Below are 22,248 nucleotides of genomic sequence, written 5' to 3'. Positions count from 1 at the left end.
CATTATTACAATTTATTGCTTTAAGAGATTCATCAGACATCCTTATTTGAAAGCTATGAAAAACAGAACTACTCATTAGGGGTGGCCAATATTGACAAAAATATCATATCACGATACTTGAAGACATTTTATCAATATGTACCTCAATATATTACGCAAAACAATGGTGTTGTTGCATTAAAAAAACTCTGTGAAACTGAGTTTAACAATTCTTTTATTTAATGTCCAAAAAATTTGTAACACAGAAAATCCATTTCACAATTTTAAACATTCAGTACACATGGCAGCTAATCTGTTGCTTCTAATCAGAGTCTCAAATTGGTATAAAAAAGACTGATGATATTCATGATATCTCAGAAAAAGGCTCTGCGACACACTTTATCATGATATCGATATTATATCTTCATATAGCCCAGCCCTATTAAACTTAAGGTCAGTGTTTATAAGGCTACATGACAACTAGATAAGCCCTAGAGAAGACTGACATAAACTGTTATAAAGGCTTATTCCAACAGGCATCACCTGTCATAAAGACTGCTATCATCAATTTTGATGTCAAGTTGACATAATACCTGCATAATACCATAATAATATCAAGCTACAGATTTAAGATGACATAAGGGTATTATGACACTTTTTGACTTTGCTTATGTTAGAACTTGTAGTCATTAGAGTCATATAATGTGATATGACATTACAATATGACATGACAACCATCCTAACAAACTCATGCTTATTCAGCGTCAGAGAAATAAAAATAACTCTGTTAATACAGCGTCGAGGCATATAATCAGTAAAATCTACTTAAGGGCAAGAAATAATATACATAAAGCTATCATAATAGTGTCATAGGTTTTAATAAAAGTCTTATAAATTGTAAAATGACACTCACTCTACACAAGGCCTCAAAAAAAAAATACTTCTTATTACTTAATAGTTTCATGGCATTGTCATAGTATTCCTAAATCTCTTATAAGCAGAAATACATGCTAGAAGTATACTGTGCTACAGAGTTATGTCAAGCTGTCATAGCATTCTCATGTCAGGCCAGAAAGCTTCATAACATGTTATGTTGCTTGACTCAGGTTTTTTTGTCATCTTGGCATCAAAATTGATGCATTCACTTCTAATGACAGCTGACGCGTGCTGTAATAAGCATTTTTAAGTCTTCACGTATGTTTATGTCAGGTGTTATGAAGGGCTTATGTAGCTGAAATGTAACCTACTGAACAAGTCAAGTGAACAAAACGCATAACTCTTTTATGCAATTAAAAGGCCGTTACATTATCACCTATTTGTACTTCGATTGTTTTATATTTCTGTCTTGTTAAATCATTTTTTTCCACGAGAAATGCTACATAGATAAAGCCATTATTATTATTATTATTATTATTATTATTATTATTATTATTACTTTAACTATCACTCACTAAGGCTTCTGCTTGTACTAGTATTCATTAGTCTAGAAATTTTAAAAAGTCTAGAGGATGAGTCATTCTCCATCATGTGTGAGCACTAAAGTGTTGGCACACTCATTATTTTTAATCAAAACATTCTTTTATCAACATACAGCATTAATTAATAGAAAGCAGTCGATGACGGGCGCCGAGTTGTCAGCCGTTTTTGTGTGAGTGTTTTTAATTGTATTAATTGTATCCTGTGCGTGCTTTTTTGAGCATGAGTGTGAATTAAGTAAAGGTGGTGTCTAATTAACACCAGTTGTAACTGTGCGAGAGACGGAGTTGGCAAAAATTCTCGTCTTTCACACATCTGCGGAAAGTGTAATACTCTTACTCATCCCAGACCGGCAGAGTGTTTAACAGAAGGCCTTGCTTCCACTAACCGCTGAGGAGAGTATGCTCTCATATCCGCGCCATCCACCCACACACACGAAAACATGGGATTTTTTCCAAGCCTTTCAAAGAAGGAACACAGGAATTCATAGAAATGGGTGATTTTTACAAAGAAAATGTAGCAAACACTGCTTCCTGTTTCTCTCAGATATACTGAGGAGCTGGTCTGGAAAGAAAGGATGGAAGAAATATTATTGCATAATCTTGTGTTTACCAGATTCAAAAGGAATCTTGTTGTACCATCAGTGCTAGAACAAGCCCTCACAAGTGTAGCACGGTACTCTGAACAGGTATACAGATTTTGTGTAGAGGGAAAATGCATTTCATTTTAACTCTGGAACCCACTGTGGTGACCATCATCAGAGCTGACCTCATAACCCGCTGAAAGAAAATACTAATGGGTTCCATTAACCATTTATGATTCTAATGGTTACTAGAATCCATTAGGCTACTAGATTCAATCGAAATCTCTAAAATGACACCACCAGGAACTCAGTAAAACCATTAGAAACCACCAGAAATCTCTAAAATGAGACTCCCGGAAACATAGTAAAACCATTAGGAACCACCAGAAATCTCTAAAATGAGACTACCAGAAACACAGTAAAACCATTAAGAACCACTAGAATCCTCTAAGACCAGCAGAAACACATTAAACCCACAAGGAGACACTAGAATACTCTAAGACACACAGAAACACACTAAAACCCATTAGAAACCAGGAGAAATACCTAGGATGAGACCACTAAAATTCCCATTAAAGCCCCTTAATAATCACTACAAATCTAAAAATAATGTGATCAGGAACACATTAAAACCCGTTAGGAACCACAAGATATCTGAAATGGTGAGCAGGTTTGGCCTGGACCTACCTGAATGTCGTGAATGATGGCTTTGAACTGTGACGAGCGCTCCATCCAGGTGTTCACCAGCTCCATGGCCGTGTCAAAGTTCTTCACATATTCGCCGTACATCTTCAGGAAGGGAGCCAGTTTCTGGAGGATGTCCCCGATCCGCGGGTTCACGTCCCTGAGAGTAAAGGTCAAGAGTCAAGGGTCAAGTTGGGTTCGTATGGAGAGCTTGCGGACAGCAAACACTCGCCACCTGTGTCTAACCTCACACATTTCTGACTATTCGAGGAACTCTGAGGTTTCTCGTTGTTCTGATGTGAGGAGGTCGTGTGGGAACTTCAATGTGTACATTTTGGTCGAGAGAATGAAATGACTGAGGGACTGGAGGAAATGTTCTTCCTGACACAGCACTGTGGTAGGATTCAGTTAACAGTCTGATCTCTCACTTTCTCACCAACACTATGTCTTTCTCGCTCTTACACTATCTTTGTTCTCTCACACTCCTGCTTACTTTGGCTATGTTTAACCACCTTTCCACTTTCTGTACTCTCACCCCCACTCTCCCTCTTTCCACCCCTCCTTCATCTTTCTCTCACTCCCCTATCACTCCCTCAGCTCCATCTCTGTCCCTATTCTTTATTTCCTCCCATGTTTCAAGCTGCAGTCAGGCAACAAATTTGCAGTTCACACCTTCCTGTGAAACAGGGCTGATCGAGGCTGAAGATAGGTGATGAAATCATTTGTCCATTTTGACTCTGACTGAACGGTTAGACTATGGTTGCGCCAACTTTTTAATTACAATTTAACATGCCTAATTTAATTTAGGGGTAGTAATTCCTATACAACATTTACATTTACAGATTTAAAGATTTCAACATTGTGAGCTCGTAGCTTGTTTGGCTACCTGTCTGACTTGTTTCCTAGCAACTCAAAAACGCAAAAAGTAAAATATAGTTACACCGACTAATGCAACCAAAGCAATTCTGCTACTGGTCGACAATGCAAATTCCCATGTTATACTTCAGAAAGTTGCCAGTGTTAATCTTGATGCAACGTTTTTGTTTTGTTTTTTTTGCCACGTTTGTTTGCCTAGGAAGTCTGCGATACAAAACCTTTAATTGCAGTAAATATCCACTTAAAGGAATTTAATATTTTACTTCCTAGCATGAGTGTGCCTTTAGCTTGTTTCTCTCCTGCCTCCTGCCCTCTATTCACTCACCATTCCTCCATGCGTTTCTCCAGAGCTGGCAGCAGGAACTGTTGATGGAAGCAGTAGATAGAGCAGATGTTGGAAAAGATGCCCATCACCACCTCGCAGGGGAAAGAGCCTCGTGCTCGCGCCTCCTCCATCAGCCGCCCGCAGAACACCTGGTCCAGGAGGTGAAGCCTGGACACATACGCCTTCTCCGTGTGGAGGAGCTCGTTGGCGATGTTAAACACACGCTGCTGCACTGATAGCTGCAAGGCAAAACACACACACACACATCTGTAGGACATCTGGACTGACAGTCCGAAAGCATTCACAGTGTGGTGAAAGCTCAGTGTCCTCCAGGAAGCTTGACATTCTTTTGTATGCAGGATCTTCTGAGGCCCATATTTTCAGGGCCATAATGCAGGCGGAAATGTAAAGCATAAAATTACAGAGCTGACGTGAGGGTATGGCAGAAATATTCTTGGTATTCCTGTGACCATTACTGCAGGTGGTGATGTGGTGAACAGCAGTGTAACTGTAATGAAGGGTGGGTTTAACGTGAGTATGTTATCAAGAGGAGTCCTGCTGTGAGATCCAATCAAATCAGCAACTCTCAACCCCTTCAAATGTAGAGCAGTGACATTTTCATAATGAATAATGATTAGATTTCACATTGATTTTTTAGTAGCAGAAATAACCAGATGGCTGCTTCTGGTTTTGAGGCTCATTTACATTAGTTACATCCTCGACACTATGATGCCAAATTTCAGTTCTTTGAGCTCGTAATAGTTCGGTATTATCTAGTGCCATAACCTAAATCTTGTACATTCACAAAATCTGGTTGATTAAAGCAGGACAGGAATTTTAAGGCTTTAATTCAAGTTAAGAAAATAATATTTTGGCTTTGTGTCAGAGATATGAGCGTCCCAAGAGGTAGGATTTTTGATGTGTTCTTGGATTAAAGTTGGTTCTACGGGAACTTTCAAAAGCATGTAGGCGTGTAGAGCTAAAAACGTACTTGGAAAAGACTCCAAGACTCTTTTTTAGGTCACAGATATAGCAACAGGAAAAGGTAATCAAACCTGTGCCAAGTGCGTACAGCTCCCAAAAATCAACTGAGCATGAAGAACATGAAGCTGGCGCTAAATGAATGATTAGATAAAAATATGATTAACTAGTTTTAAAGCATTTTGTATTCCACATCCAGCAGTTATTTTCTCTTTTTGTTTGTAGCTACAGATCTTCAGAACACATCGCATATCTACAACCCAAAACAAACACCATGTTCGGTTCACTTCCTGCAGTTGGGTTGATTCAGGGTCAAACTGCGTTCTCATTCCAGTTGAACCGCGCTCACATGCTCAGAACACTTCGCCTAGATGCTTTCAGAGCGGTTGTTTTGGTTTGTAGCCGAGTGCGATTGTTGTGATCTGCCTAAAAAAAAAAAAACGCCCCAATTGGGAATATGCAACAGAGTTCCATTCAAATGGACTAAACGTTGCATAATAGAAGATGTCCTAAACTACCACTGTAAGATTTCTAAATGTCTCACTTCTTGTTGCAATGCTTCACCCACAATCATTCATTTCTGGCCACAACTGATAGCAACTGAGTGAACAATTTAGCAATATGCCAACACTATAGTACTACAATGTTACACTTCTATCCAGAGTCTCTCTTAACTATCATTAACAATGTAAGAAATTCCACCCATTTCAGATATTACAGTATTCCACAAATTCAATATAAATGTAATATGATTCATTCCAATTACAAAAAAAATCATTCAAAATTCCCAGAATGTTTAAATTAAAAAATCTTTTGTGAATCCTCTTGTTTCTAACTACAGTTTTATATTAAAAAAAAAACTACCTCAACAGAGTCCTGTCTCTCTGCTTTGGGCTGAGGCCCTATGGCCATGGCGTTCTCGCTCTCATCCCCGCTCCCTTCTTCCAAATCACTGTCTCCCTCCGAGTCCCTCGTTCCTTCCTCCACGGCAGCGACAGCTCCTTCTCCTGCTGGTCCTTCCACACAACCGCATGAGGAAGAGGAGGAGAGGCGAGGAAGAGACATGCACACCTCTCTGTCATCGCTGGCGAAGCACAGTTCCTCACTGTGAGACGGAGAGCTGATGCTGTCAATGCCGCTGTCCCGATTAGCTAGTTTAGTGTCTGTTTGCTGCGGAGGAAGGGACAGGCGGTCAGGGGGGATTTCCGATTGGCCGAGGTCTCTTATCTCCATTGCGTCCAGGAGTTTATCGGAGGCGCCGTAGCCGGACTCTGTGGAGAGTCGCTTTTCCGAGCAGGAGGCTCCCAGCTCATTATCATCCTCCTCTATGTCCTCCTGTACCTCCCCTTCCTCTTTGACTTCCTCCTCTTTTTCCTCCTCTTCCTCCGTTTCTTTTTCCTGCTCCTTCTCGACAGAAGGAGGCTCCACGGGCTCGTTGAGGGAAGTGCAGGGTAAAATAGAGTCTGTAGTGGGCTGTGGTTCAGGTACCCTCGGCATACACATCACTCCCCCTGTGATATCAGGCACCATGATGATTTGCTCCCTGAAAATACACAAAACAATAACAATTTAGAATAATGCAAGACTGGAAATGTTTTACCTCATGCATCCTGACATTAATGTGATAATTACATTCTGGGAGGACACACAGCGACTACAGTAATGTAGGAACGATGCTGTACGGATGCACTTCTCTCTCACCTCTCAAATCTCTCGATGAGTGACAGGACACACGTCGGGGAGGAGCTTCCCTCGGCCCGCGGCAGGCCTGTCCGTGATTGGCGAGGGTCTGCTGGGAGTGGGCGGGATGGAGGCGGGGGCAGGGGTTTGTCCGGGGGCCGGGGTCGGCGGCCGCTCTGTTGTTGGAGATGTGGTGGTTTCGGGGGCACTGAGCGAGACAAAATCAATAAAGCAATAGCTACTGTAAGTCTGACCAGGTCACGTGACTATATCTAAGCGAAACATGCAGACAGGGTCAGTATTGCTGGGCCAGATTTTATATGATCCGATATTACAATTACAGGTTTTTAATAATGCTCTACTTGTTTCACAGACATTTCACAACATAACTATAAACGGATAAAATGTAGAAGGGATTGTTCATTATATAATTAAAATCATTAGAGTTGGCAAATTGCTGGGGTATAAGAGGAATAATGCACTTTGAGACATGCTGTTATAGGAAAATAATACGCTTCGGGATGGTAAATTGAACTCACCACGCCACCGTGACACTGATTATTTTCCTATAATAGCACACCCCCAAGTCATTTATTCCTTAAATAAAATCAACCAAACACTGTAAACATTAAAAAAAAATAAATAAATATGTTTTAACAAAAAGAGGCTTGAGAGATCCACCTTGTGGTTTGGGACCGGGTAATGGCGGCCGTGTTTTTGGGGGCAAAGGTGGGGCGTTTTGAGGCTCGCTCTCGCTTGTGCCATTGCAATGCTGCAGTCCCAGGGGCCCGGGGTCCGAACAGAGACGCTGAGGGGCCTCATGGGCTCCTGGACATGGGCCTGGCTCCAGAGACAGACTCTTAGTCAGGAGCCGAGGACTGGACGCGGACGGGCCTGAGAGAGACAATTAGAGAGAGAGATCAGTCTTTTGCATACTATGTTTAAATATCATTCATTTCTCAACACTTCATATACAACTGAACCCATCCGTCAACACATTTGCTGTACACTTATTCAGTAGTAAATCCTAAAAACAGGGTTCCTCATGGGTTCTTCGCATAATCCACTGTGAACCTTCTCTGAAAGAGAAACCATCTGTTGTAGGGTTCTGCATGAGTTCCCCAAAAAGACAAACCAAATAACCTTTTTAGTGAATTAGTAAGTAGTAAAATTAGTAAGCAACAGTAAGAAAACAGCAAGGCAAAATTTGGCACAAAGTAAAAGTAGCCACTACATGTCTTTTCCGTCTTTTCTCCACAAGTGAATCTCTTTTACATCTAACGATTTTTATTTGCTTTTGGACAAACCATTGCTTTAGCTGACAAAGCAGAAAAGCGTATGTTTTAGTAGTAATGTTAGTAAATGGCTAAGCTATACATGTCAGCACTTCTGTTTTAAGTTGCTATATTTACCCTTTTTCTGGGTGTACATAATGTATTATAGCATGTAATGGAGGAATTACTTTGCTTTTGATCATTCCCGTAATATCTTAACCTCCATTAATTATTATGATCAGACCTTTCATACATTTCTCTCAGAACATACTCTCTCACATACACACACACACACACACTACAGGCTTCAGTGTAAACAGAGAGGCTCAGATTATAAGAACCACTTCTCACTGGCAGCTACTTGACTTTAGGTGATACACAGAAGCGCAGCAGATGAAAGAAATCCCACAGTTTAAATGCAAATCCAAATAAAGTCACTTTGATAAATGCGTTTGGTATGCACGTTGGATTACAGTCTTACAGAAATGTTTCCTGACAGCTGAGCGATTTTCACATTCAAGACAATACCCGAGGGGATGCAACGATGCAAAATCCCGAAAGTGTCATTACGCAGTGAGAGCTTTTGGGCCGGATTAAACACTACCAGTAGCTTTTGATCCAGTTTAAACTCACGCTCTGAAACTGACATCTAAAATGGTGTAAAAGACGAGTGAAGTGCAATTTCTGTTCTGTACAGGCTCCTGTTACTCTGATAAATGCTAAACCATTTGACTAATAAACTTCTCCTTTGCAAAATGAAAACATCCATTACACAAATTACAATTTCATGACAGAGCCAAACAAAAAGGATTAAGTCAAAACTTGCACATTTCCACACTCAATCACAGGAGGAGAGTGCTTGGACCCCTTAATCACTGCTTGCAGCTATTTTATCTTTTGCTTACATTATTCTATCAATGAGTTGCATAAATTCAGCATATAATTCAGCTTGTGCTACATTTACTTGATGATATGTTATTCATACAACGCAGTTTTGCACACAAATGTAGTAAACAAAATCCAACATAAAAAAAAATCCAAAGGTAAAAATCAAGAGACAGAATTATTTTCAAGCTGTATGTCCCAGATATTAAATAGTCATTCTTAAAATAACTTAATATTTCATATCTCATAGACATTACTATTAATTAAAGAGTTTGTTTATTTACAGTTGGCTGATTTTATGAATACACGAGCAAATTTAGCAGCCAGGTCAATTTCCATGTAATTTAGCTCTTTAGCTCTCTGCGGCTTTAGGAGCTTTAGCTGAAAACGTGAACAGCGAGAACGCTGCTTGCTTGCGTCTGGAGTGAATTATGTAGGTCAGTGTGTTAGAATGTCGGCTGACAGCGTAGCCATGCTGTGTTATGATTTGCCTGTTTAGCGGCTCAATCAATCCCAACACTTCACGGCTCCCGTCGCATAACGACGCCGAGAACAAGGAAATGCTAAACGAGCTTCAGTGAGCTGTGCCAGCCATACGGGCAAACACTACCATGAAAATACTCCATAAAAATGTATTCATGCCTTTTGAAGAAAAAAAAAAATCTGGCATGGAATTTTTTTTTAAAGTGCCACAGACAGGTCGGATGGTGTGCAGACTACCCGTGTGATGTTGCAATTTTTAAAAAAAAAAAAAAAAAAGAGAAAAAATTTGGCATGTGTACCATTACCCAGAGGTAATTGGTTCCATATGACGACACTCGTACCCACTTCTGCAGGCAGGAGGCTGAAATGACTTCCACATGCTCCGTTAAAATGCCTTAAAGGGGAAGAGAAAAAAACAGGAGAGGAGGGGAAAAACAAAGCTATCCCAGCCACAGACTCAACCGCTCAGTGTCTTCTGGGTTTGCTTTATTTTATTCCTTGTTTTACTTCTCAAACCTCCTTTGAAATACTCCAGCGCTCGGCGGCGTGCGGATGTTTAGACTGAACACAAACGGCAATTTTTGACCCACAAGCCCATTTTAGGTGAGATATGTCAAATATTTGCGCCCCGAATGCCGGCTTTTGCACGGTATGTATACATGCACGTGTTACACATTCATCAAGTGTTTTCACAGCTGATGCAGCATCACTTTTGAAACGCGATACGGATGGTCATGCACTACTACAAACGCATCGTCGTAACCCTATACACCTTAAAATATACAAACACAAAGCAAGCATTATAAATCAAAGTTATAAAGCATAAACCCGTAAAGAAAATTTATGTGACACATAAGACTTATTGTTCCATAGTCATCAAAAAGCAGACAGAGGAAAGATATTTTCCATTTGTTCTTTTTTTTTTCCTTTGCAGTCTCTAGACCAGTCTACGTCATTCAAACATCTAAACAGATGGATAAATTCTCTCTTTCATTCCACAGTCTCTGTCTGCTCTTTCTCAGAAAGCACAAATTACAGTCTTCTAATCTGTCTTCTATAAAGCTGTGTATTTTAGTAGCCCTCTAACATGGAGGTATCTTTCTGCCAATGTAACCACAAATAAATGTCATATTAAAAGTGTAAAATAATGAATCACAAATTCATGATCAGATTCATAAATCTATAACTTTAACCCAATATCTGTGTGTACAGTCATATTAGGTTCGAAACTGAATCTACATTCTCTATTCATGTTGTGAATCGCTGGTTACACCGCCAGAGCAAACGAACATGACAAGAATTAGGAATTAAAATAAATGTCTTGGAGCCATGGCCAAGTAAGAGGTGAGTGGCTGTAGAGAGATAATGAGGAAGGGCTGAAATAAACAAAAAATAACAAAAAAACAAAGACGTTCACACTGGCAAGCAAAGTCATTGCTTGTAATTTGTCTCTTCTGGTTATGTGGCAATTGCTGAAATGGGAACTAACAACAGGTAGGAACTAAAGTTGTACATGGGGAACTGTAGAAAAGTCGGACCACGCAAGCCATAAGAATGGTCCAAGTAATCATTCAAGCCAATCATTTGGATTTGTCGCTTTACTAATTCATACCTAATTTGCACACAACTGAGAAAATCCTGGTCGCTATAATCGTGGCTCTGTATCGCGTATATGTTGTCCATTGCTTTGTCACATGTTAGTGTGAATGTACGATAACTATCAACATGCAAATGTTAAAACGATGAACTGAGATGTAAAGTAAGCACTGAACATGTCATGATTTGCAAAAAAAGATTTACAAAACTGACTTTGTGTCTACAGTTCATTAAAAATCATGGAAGGTGTTTTGTTCATGATTCATGATTACCATCGTTTCATAACTAACCTTTACAAATGATTTTAACAAGCCTTTATAAATGTTAACTGTCTATCTTACATTGTTTTTTTAACAATGGTAACACTGTAGCGGGTTGCTTCCAATTCGCGGCCAGGGAACCAACCCGAGCCACTGGCGTTGCACACGACAGTGCACTCCAAGCCCGGATAAAATTGAGGAGAGTTGCATCAGGAAGGGCGTAGAAACTGTGCCAAATCAAACGTGAACCAACGATCCACTGTGGTGACCCCTAACAGGAGCAGCCGAAAGAAGAACAACAACGAATGTAGCTAGCTAACATAACACAACATGACAGGCAGCATATTGCTAGCATTAGATGTCTAGATAGCTCACTAGGTTAGTGAGTTTTCACTCACTAGGTAGAAGTTTTTTCTTCAGTACAGAGCTATCCCTGTTTAAAAAAGCGTAGTTGTTTTTGTCTTTATGTTGCAAAGCTCATGCAATCGCGACAAATCATGAAAAAAATATTACATGCACAGCACTAGAAATAAATAAGGAGATTGATAATGTGCTACATAATACGATTAAAAAAGATAAAAGATTAGGAAATTATTGTGATATTAGAACAACACATGAGCACATGTCTTGTTTATACACACTTCAGGAGCATGCAGTACATTTATAAGACCTCTCTCTGTGCAGAGGCCTCACGCTAACACAATGCTAACATGCATAACGACCTGCTGGTTACATAGTGAAGCTTCCTTCTGACTGACTGACTGACGTTTTCACGCTCCACTTCCCATGCAGGTCTTTCAGTCCAACAGAAGATACAGTAAAAAGGGATACAGGACTAAAGTATACTCCTATTGAACCTTCAGAGATCCATTCACAAGTGCAAAATGCTAAAATTCATGTCCAGTTAGCATTCTTACTAGAGCAGCCATTTTAAGAAAGTGTTCGAGAAATCCTACAATGAGGAATCTAGTAATAACGATAAATTATGTGTTAATATGAGGAATTCCTCATTGTACAGCAACGAGGTCATCAAACCCAGAATCATCATCAGAGTTAATTGTAAAATTGTATAAAAATATTGTGAGATTTTTTGTTAAAAACGGAAAAGAAAAAAAAAATCATGGGAAATAAATGACATTTCTTCTGTAATTAGCTGCTGAAATCTCAGTCAGTCTAGCTAGCTAGCTGATGATGGGTGGCTAGTTGACTAACGGTGAGTGTTTGTATTTTGACTCTAGCTAGGCTATACTGTATGTCACCTTCAAAAAATAGTTTTATCTATAAGTTTTATCAGTTTTTTTTTTTTTTTCCCTTGTACCTTGTTTCAGGCTGGTACAAGTATTAATCAGCTAGCTGTTAGCTAGCTACTGAATAGGCTATGACAATGTTAAGGTTTTTAGCGACTCTGTGAATAAGCAGCATGTACACATGTACACAGTTTGAAAATACTTTTAGGTTTCTGTTAGAATAAATTATCATTAGAAATCATCTATCTAACACTACAGTTTGTTATATATTACAGTTACAGCCACGTGGACTAAGTGTAAAAAAAAAAACAAAAAATTAGCACAGTCTCAATGAACAAACAACAACTCTTTACAACTGTGATGAGCCGAAAAGCTTTTCAGAACACACAATATGCTAACACTGCTTCAGTTTCCACTCCTGTCAGCCATAAGTACAGCCATTATCAGCACAACTGTTTCAAACTGACCTGGACAAGGAGCTGTATTGTGTTTGTAATATAAAACATTTCCAGAATAAACAGCAAACTGGACAACTAGCTGGCTGTAGTCTCGCTGTTTCATAAACTGTTTTATGTGTGGTCCTGTTAAACCAACCTTACAATGTTTAATAATACTAGCGTGACCACATATTTAGATGGAAATATGACAAAAATATTGTACTTGAAGACACGATCATGATATCATGATATTTCGGTTTGCTAATAAACTGCCAGCACTATATTATTTAACAGTGAAAATGAAAAATTATAAATGACATTTTTCATTTTAAAGCTTTAGTACAAAATTCTGACATCTAACCAGCTGCTTCTAATTAGTATAACTGTTCTAGAAAAAAATTATGACAAACAGTGTATTAACACATAATTTATCGTTATTACTATCAATATTACGTCATCATATTTCATCACATAGCCCTAATTAAAACCCAGGCCTGTGGCAGAAAACACTCTCAGCTGGTACTCATCTCAAATGAGTAATCTGTGAATACCTCATTAGGTGAACATTAAGATCTGTATATGTATATATCTGTATATGGAAATGTCCACGCCCGTTTTTACTACTTACTTGAGAAAATCTATGGATTTGGTGAACAAATAGTTTTGAACAGATACATATTTGAAATCTACTGTGAGTGAATGCAGAGGCGCAGCACTACAGTAAAAATCTGAGAGCTGCATGAATGAGCTCAAGGTCAAACCATCAGAAGCTGTGCATGAATCAAGAGAGCAAAAATCACACACACGCGCACACACACACACACACACACACACTCTTTTTCACGCATGGGCAAATAGGACCCACCAGGAACCTGCAGTGTAAGGAAAGCGATCGTTTAGGAAAGCAAGAGATACAGATTCCTATGCAGTGAGGAACAGTGGAGCAGACAGGATGGAGTGTCCTGGGCTTCAGACGACTCCACAATGGAGACAGATGAATGGCTGAGTAAGCAGATGAGTGTCAAGAAGGCCACGGTTTTAACAAACATGTTTTTGGCAGTCGTTCTAGGGGATTCTTTATCTTACAGATGGCACAGTACTTGGTCAATTTTAAAAAATCTGCAACTTAAAAACATTCTACTGATTAAAACGCATTTCCTCCTATCACAATATCTGTATACATTTTTTTCTACAAGTCTTAAACAAATTGCAGGAAAACAACTTCTACCATGACTGTATTTATTGTAAAATAGTTTTATGCAGGGGTGGATTTAGTGATTTCGGGGCCGTAGGCAAAATATAGGAATGGAGCCCTTGTGTCAGTGTTTTAACATCAATATTTTACATTTCAGCATATGTTATTTAGCATTAATAATTACAAATATATATAATTTGCATTTTTAGGGGGACCTTGGCTTCTGGGGCCCCAAGATGGTTGCCTATCTTTGCCTAGCGCCAAGTCCACCCCCGGTTTTATGGTCATTTTTTAAGGTTGTACAAACATGTTTCATGTTACACACCAGTGCAGAATTTACAGCATGCAGAGGTATGAAGTATTTTGGATATTTTAAAGATGCAATCCTTTTACCTACTGGTCTCAGCACCTCTGTAATTTGTTTCAGCTAATAAAACCCAGAAAATGTCAACATGCTCACAGTTCTGCCCCAAAACCTCACTTAATCAAGAAAAATGAACAATATACACTAAATGTAATAGGGAATTAAAATAAATATATATTTTTACTTTTTCTTTTTGCCTTCTGCTATTTATTTCTTTCTGAGATGCAATGTAGAATTTTGCCCATTGCTGATTATTTTCCTATAATCACACACACAAAGTGTTTTCTCCTTAAAAATCATACAGCGTTGCATCTTTCATGCTCAGTATTTTAGCAGAATTCATGATATAATTTTTAGACTTATGTCTATCGATACTGTATAACTACAAACATACTACAGGCAAATACGTCATACAATTACTGGGAATCCTCAACATCAGCAACCAATCATTATTCTATACCACTTTGTGTGGGAGGAGTTTGGCGGAATATGGTTTAAAAAAAAAGATGCACCACAGCCTCTATAATCCATCAAAAATGTACTTTAACCTCCAAGTTGTGTCATCAGGAGGGGTTTCCCAGCGTTCAAACTGGTAAATCTCGCTCTAGAGCCAACTGTATTACTGCTGTAAAAGGTGAGAAGGCATCGATACAACAGACAAATCGATGGTTACATGTTTTATTTTTGACCCGATGTCACTTTAAGGAGAACATAACAGTCAAACACACAAACACAAAACAGAAAAACCTCAAAGAGATTTCTGAAATGCCTCGGTCTTTCTGCTTTTGGTTTAGCTGTTTGTTCCATTAGCTTGTGCTCTGAAGAACAGACGTCCGATTGACTCTATCTGTGCGGATCTATAGATTCAGACTCATTCAACAAAACTGACCTGCTGCTCTGGCAGGTGCTTCTGGATCAATGGTCCATTTTAAAATGTCATCCTTCTGCTGACCACGGCATCCATCTTATCTGACTTTTACATGAATATTTCATGAATCCTGTATAACCCAATTTAAGGGACTGTCCCTGAAAACCTTGAAAACATCTGAATGTGACATCTGTGAGATGTAGCTGTGTGTAGTGTTGGTGCATTTTTTAAACTTTAGTTTAACATTAGTGTTTCACACGACACATTAGATACGGCTGGATTTATTTTATGCTTAAAATAACACAAGGGAGCTGTGTGGCTTTCACGCAGCAGTCACGCTGTGGAAAAACAAACGGAATGTTAGTGTGCGTTCGATATTATCTTGTCTACAGTGAGTGAAAGACTTGTTGCAAATTGCAGGCTGTGGACTATTTTTATCCAGTCACTGCTGACTGCACCGACAGGACAGTCAACACACAGCCGGCACTCAGACACCCGCTCAATTTAAAGCCATGCTGTCAACAGATGAGCTAGTTTTTCTCCCTGATATGATCACAGATGCTTTCAGAAAACAGTGTCACACATAAATCATCGATTTATGTCTGTACTAGTGACTGGAAGGTTGTCAGTTCAAATCTCAGGACTGCCAGCTTCACCCTTAACCATCACCAGCTCTATGTGGACAAATTATATAGTGTCCGCCAAGTTAATAATAAAAAAAAAATGATAATGGATAATCAAATACCAAAACAGAAACCTAGGAGACCGACTTTAGGCAGCCTGAAGCTCAAGCTCTGATATATCTCAAAGATCAGATAGACCCTCTGTGACATTTGGGCCTCCACGCATCACGCATCTGTCATCCACTGTAATCGATACGACATGCTGGCCAATCAAAATTACATTCATGCAACCATGACTAGAGGGAATGGCTGTGCATAATAGACCATGCACTACAAAGATAGCTGTTTTTTTTTAAGTAGGCCAGCTATGGTTATATCCATGGTGATGCTTTTGAAAAGGGAGAAATGAATAGCTGAGCGGGAAACAGAAACACCAGCAACGCCCACCACAACATGGCACGACAGAGGGAGCGTGGGCATAGTGTTTCTATCCCATCATAACAGGGCATTTATAGATTCATGTGGCACAGGACATGAGAAACACTGCAACTGCAAGATATTGCAGCATGCGCATGCATCTGTATACACGACTGCACCTGAAACTATAACACGCAACACATGTGGCTCATGTGCGGCAGAGCGCCTGCATCATGGACTAACCTGCAAATGCATGCAGACATCAGGGATGGCCATGGCAGTAGTGCCTCCCTGAGAATCAGCATCTCTCTCTCATACACACACACGCACGCGCGCGCGCACACACACTGCATGCAACCTAGATGCCAGCATCCCTGATGCCTGCATCCCTGACTGCATCCTTCCTCAATGTGCACCAGAAATACGCCTCTACTTTGCATCTAAAAAGTAGAAAAGCTGTCAATCAAAGATCAAACGCGAACAAAACAATGCTGCACGCGACATTAATCAAATTTATGACGTGCAACACGCAGATTGAAAACATAACTGAGATCAGAAGATATTTACTGCAGATGTTGCAAGGGATATTCATTTTTTTTTTTTTTTTTGCACATTTGCAAACCTTTGCTCGGATGCATTTGTATCCTTACAGCTGCTGCAGGCTGAATATGAGATTAATATGAATATGATCATGATGCAGAATGCATGGTGCAGGTGGACATGGAGATGATGGAGATTAACATTTTTTAATTCCAATAAATTCATCAAGCTCTGAAAATGCACATATGCTCTGAAAAAAAAGGGTGCAAAGCTCTTACCCCGGAGCACACTGGTTTTCTCCATGTACATCGCGCAGCAAAGCACGAAACCGGTCATTAAAATACAGCAGGGGGGAGCCCTGTCTTCCCCACACACGCTTAAACGACGGGAAAATGAATGAAATGACAAATCAGCGCAAAAGAGGTGAGACAGCGCGCAGAGAAATGGTTAACATGCACCCGGTGAGAAAAGCCCTCGCGCTGCAACCGGCCATCTTCAGGAGCACCAAATCACATTTCTTCTCATAATAAAAAGCCTTTTACAAGCGATCAGGGCTGAATTACAACCAATGCACGAGCTATAAAATCGTTTTACAGCGATGACACTTGAAAAAATACGCAAAACAAACGAAATAAAAGGCAGATTTGATCGCCGTACTTTCCCCCCACCCCTTTCCGGCTGCCCCCATTAACGCAGACAGCAGCAGCGCCTCAACACCGGGGCAAATCCCAGCCGCCTTGGCCCCGCCCACTCCTGCTCACTTAGCCACGCCCATCCATATACGTTCACAGCTTTTTTTTTTTTTATTTATTTTTTTTTTTGGAGCACTGGCCACGCCCACTACCGTTCCTCTGTTCCCTTGGCAACGTAGGTTCTAGTCGGGACTGAAGTGTCGGCAGTAAAACTCGCGTCCTACTGACAGAGCCATGAAAACAAAATTACAGTGTTTAATGAACACCTGCAGTGTTAAACTAACTCTCACCATGTTGACTGAACACCTGCAGGTCCAAAATAAGTCATACAGTACCGAACAAACACCAACAGTGCCTGTCCAATCACACCTCCATCAGACTACAATCTGTCCCTACATTCACACTTGTGTCAATTGTGCGACTGTCCAGCCTGAGAAATAGTAATAGCTACATTTAAGAAGTATCGCACGAGAAAGAGTGCGGTCATACTGAATATCGGCACGGCTGTGATTTGGCTGTAGGTAATCAAAGCCGTGCTGATGTTCAGTACAACTGAACAATTGCAAGAATGATATTGCTTTTATACAATAGTTCGATAAACAAGAAATGAATACTGAGTAAGTGATATTTCGGACACACTACGGCCTAATGTTCTGTTTATTTTTGCTCCGCTAGCAGAAATAGTTCCCGAAGAAGCCACACTCAGTTTACAGCACATCAGCTAGCTTGCTAGCTAGCTCACAATGATTTGTACATTCCTGTTAAAATTGCGTTCCTTCTTCCTTTTATTTTTTCAACTCACAAGTTTTCATATCTTAAGCCGAAAATTATCGTTTGCCATGTCCGCTGATGATGTCGCTAACACTATTGTAGTAACCATTTTGAACTAAGAAGTCTAATTTTACATGGCAAACACAGACGAGCGGAGTGATACACACAATGAAACGTCCCACTGTGGCTATAGGAAATATATGCCCTCTTGGAACGCCGCTTGACCAATCAAATGAGTGGTCCGGAACTAACTGTTGTATAAATAGCTTTTAAAGCTAACTAGTTAAACATTACTGTGATTATTTTTTTATTCCTTACTTGTACAAGGAAAGCTTATAGCAAAGGTTTATAAAGTCGCAGAGAAAACCCACCTATCTGTTAGAGACCTAATCTTACCTAATGCACCTTTAAACAATGCAATAATTCACGTGAAAATTGGTTGTTTTATTTACATGTTGTGTTCTAGGCTTTGTACTAGATTCACTAGCAGATTAGCAAAGCAAGCTAAATATGCTAGCTATGTACATGCCCCAGAGGCACCATCAATATCTGTTACATCATTCCCAAGCTTTATTTTTCTTTTAATGTTTCTAAACACATTTAATGAAATGATTCATCATGATCATCTGCAAATCAGTTTCCAAAGTTGGGTAACTCAGAGCTCAGGAGTTATGACACAATGTTGACATTTCTCTTTAACTAGCAAAGAGTTAGCGCTCAGTGCTAAGTGTAATTATGCTGTAATTTTGTTGGGAGGAAATCTCTTTTTAGTAATTAACCCACACTTCTCAGGCAAATGTTGATTTCCTTACAGTTTTGTCTCATTTCTATTTCATTCTGCCTTCACATTGTTCATATGAAAGACCTAATCACTTCTAGCTAGCTACATCATTAACCTTAGTCTACTGCTTGTTTATAGTTGGCGTCCATATATTTCAACTGCCTTGCAACAGTGTTGTCACAAGCTTAAATGCTTCTCATTTTTAATGTATTACCTCATGAGTTTCATTTGAATGGTTTTGAAGAAGCCTAATGTTTACTGGTGGGACTGTAAGTCACCACAAGTAAAATGTATTCATCAATATGTTGACAATAACAGCCATTAGTGACTAGCCTAGCTTCTGCATCCCTTAACATATTTCCCAGTATGCCCGAATGACTGTTAAACCAATCCTTAGTAAAGCAGATGTGTGTCCACCTGCTGAGATTCAGGCTCAGACTTGAAATGTGTTAATTGCAGAGGTTTTACAGAACGGTCTCCTATCTCGTTTGAAAAAAAAAAAAAAAAAAAGCATGACGAGCCATTTCTGTCTTCACACCAGCATCAAGCTATTAGTATTAAAGAGCATGTTAAAGAGGCTTCATATGCATTAAAGGAGAAGAGAGCTGGCTTTTATCTCTCAGTGGTGGAGATATAATGCTGTGTGGACAGTAAAACTACTTTGGTAATTGGCTTCAACTAATTGGCCGCCATAATCTGTTCACTAACTCATGTCAGCTCAGCCTTGTGGAACAACCGTGTGGGTCAGTTAGGGTTAGCAGTATGCTGTTTAACTAATAACACATGTATTACAGAAGATATGTATTACAGGAGATCTCTCATCTCCTGTAATACGTATTAATTGTAATATGTTTTATAGGAAATAAGAGAACATCTTTTTTTGTACATTCTAATGTATACAGTTGAGTAAGTGAGATAAATGAATGCTGGATCGGTTTCCAATAATTAAGGACTATTGATGCTACTTAGAGTTATTATGGGTAACATCATTAAGTCAACATGCTAAAAACAAACAAGACAAGGGTTCGAGGTGCATGATAATGAAATACTTTGCATTTGTAATACTTTGCTTAGTATTACAATGAATTATAAACATTTTCCAGCCCATTTTGAATTTAAATTGCTGGCCAAAACCAAAACCAAAATTTATGACACTTTGGACTGAAAACCAATACTGAAAATCAAGCAATGTTTTCTTTAAAAATATTATTAATTAGACTTATATTAGGATTATATTTTGATTTTTCAAAAGCTTAAGGCTTTTTCAAGCATTTCAAGCTTAAGGCTTTAAAGGTAGTAGAAACATTTTATAGATACAGGCTATTTAGATACTGAGCCATTTAAAATAAGACAAAAGAGAAGACAGGGACTGATACATAACACAGCTATGGTAACTCAATCTCTCCATCCCAAAAATGGGTGACTGAGAGAAAGAATGAGGCTTTCCCTATTGCTTCCAATGCAGAGGATTATAGAAGTAACACTAATCGCAGGTGGCTCTTATGATCACGGTGCATTTTATCATAGTGTGAAGCGTGTTTCTAAATGGCGCAGACTCTGTGCTCATTGTGACAGGACTTAATAATCTCCAGCAGAGACTCCATTCATACTGAAGGCCTTTAAGGCTATGTATTGTCCCTACTGTCTCTTTTTTTCCCCTCCCCTTCCTCTAACCCCTGCTGGGTCTGTGGTGCTGTTGCTCTGTCCAGCCTTGGCGCAGGTTGAAGGTTTTAAATGGAGAGATTTACCCCCTGATTTCCCTGGAGAGATTGCCATCTGCCTCCTGTCACCCAGCCCACTCTCGCAGCTCCTACACATACACACATGCTAGTGATAATAACACACACAACATGAACCCAGGGGCATTCACTTACACGTAGACAGACGACAAATAGCCTGCAGTTCTATTTATAGCCTTAATGAAGACTCCAATGACTTATATATATATATATATATATATATATATATATATATATATATGTCTGTAATATCATCTGTGCCATGAAAAATCATGTCTTACATATGGTTGAATACTTTAGGAATTATTTGTTGTGGAGTCTTTAAAATGCATCTTATCACATTTCGAATTTCTGTTCGATTTTCAAGATCGACTGTTAGTTAAATTTATAAACAATAGACCTACAGCTTTCACATGAGCCCTGTTGACCAATCATACATTTTGTTATTCTACAGCAATCAGTAATCTGGCCATTCAGTACCAAGTTTGTGTATGTTATCAACCTATCTGAACGGAAAAATTATATTGAAAAAAATACATACACTATATGGCCAAAAGTTTGTAGACACCTGACCTTCATGCCCATATGTGGTCCTTCCCCAAACTCTTGCCACAAAGATAGAAACACACAATTGTCTGTAGTGTCTTTGCATGCTGTAGCATTACCATTTCCCTTCACTGGAACTAAGAGGCCCAAACCTGCTCCAGCATGACAATGCCCCTGTGAACCTCAACCCCACTGAACACCTTTGGTATAATCTGGAACGCTGACATGCACCAGGCTACCTTGCACGACATCAGTGCCTGACCTCACTAACGCTCTTGTGGTTAAATGGGCAGAAATTCTGGGAAGGCTTTCCACTACATTTAGGAGCATGGCTGTGGGCACACTCCAAAATCTAGGGGAAAGCCTTCCCAGAAGAGTGGAGGTTATTATAATAGCAAAGGGAGAACTAAATCTGGAATAGGATGTTCAAAAAGCACATGTCACATGCTGTATCTATTTAAAATGGGCCAAAATAGGCATACATATGTGAGGGTTGATTGGTAGAGGAACAAAAAAAAAAAATCATGATTTGGAACACATATTTGAAATGTCTGGAATTAAATGTTTGGAAGGAAAATGATTTTTTTCCCCATGAAAATGTAATTGAGTAAAGTATATTCAGGTAAAATGCAAATCTCCTAAAATAAGACAATTAATTAAGTTTTTCATGTAACTGTAACTACTGAAGGCTGAGAATGATCCTTTTAAACAAGTCCATTTTTAACCATTTCCTTAACAAATAATTTTAGGACAATAGTTGGTCTTTTACCAGTGTTAGTGTTACAAGCAGATAATACAACAAGCCAGATACCCATTATATTCAATAGTTTGGTTATCAAAGCAGTTTTTTCATAAGGCTCCATGTCTGTATTCAGTCTTTGTGAGCTGGATTTGTTCTGTTGAAACAAGAAAAGCGTGCGGGCTTTGTGTCCTGTGACAGCTGGGT

General features: G+C 39.3%; 1 protein-coding gene across 2 annotated transcripts in view; it reads right to left on the bottom strand.

Moving 5' to 3' along the window:
• The window catches only part of fgd1 (FYVE, RhoGEF and PH domain containing 1), a 51,427-nt gene that overhangs the window by 10,744 nt on the left and 18,435 nt on the right, over positions 1-22,248 (bottom strand). Inside the window, exons 1-6 of one of the 2 annotated variants that reach the window (XM_026928603.3) lie at positions 17,052-17,480; positions 7,266-7,478; positions 6,606-6,792; positions 5,769-6,447; positions 3,924-4,162; positions 2,726-2,882 (exon numbers count right to left, since the gene is read on the bottom strand). In XM_026928603.3, coding sequence (XP_026784404.2) covers positions 2,726-2,882; positions 3,924-4,162; positions 5,769-6,447; positions 6,606-6,792; positions 7,266-7,478; positions 17,052-17,109 — 1,533 coding nt within the window. In that variant the 5' untranslated portion in view covers positions 17,110-17,480. Of the gene's footprint in view, positions 1-2,725; positions 2,883-3,923; positions 4,163-5,768; positions 6,448-6,605; positions 6,793-7,265; positions 7,479-17,051; positions 17,481-22,248 lie in introns of those variants that run through there. The other variant, XM_026928602.3, reaches the window with a different exon arrangement.

Source organism: Pangasianodon hypophthalmus, chromosome 8 (genome assembly GCF_027358585.1).
Source record: "Pangasianodon hypophthalmus isolate fPanHyp1 chromosome 8, fPanHyp1.pri, whole genome shotgun sequence".
Taxonomy (NCBI): domain Eukaryota; kingdom Metazoa; phylum Chordata; class Actinopteri; order Siluriformes; family Pangasiidae; genus Pangasianodon; species Pangasianodon hypophthalmus.
This window is presented reverse-complemented; position numbering and strand designations above follow the sequence as displayed.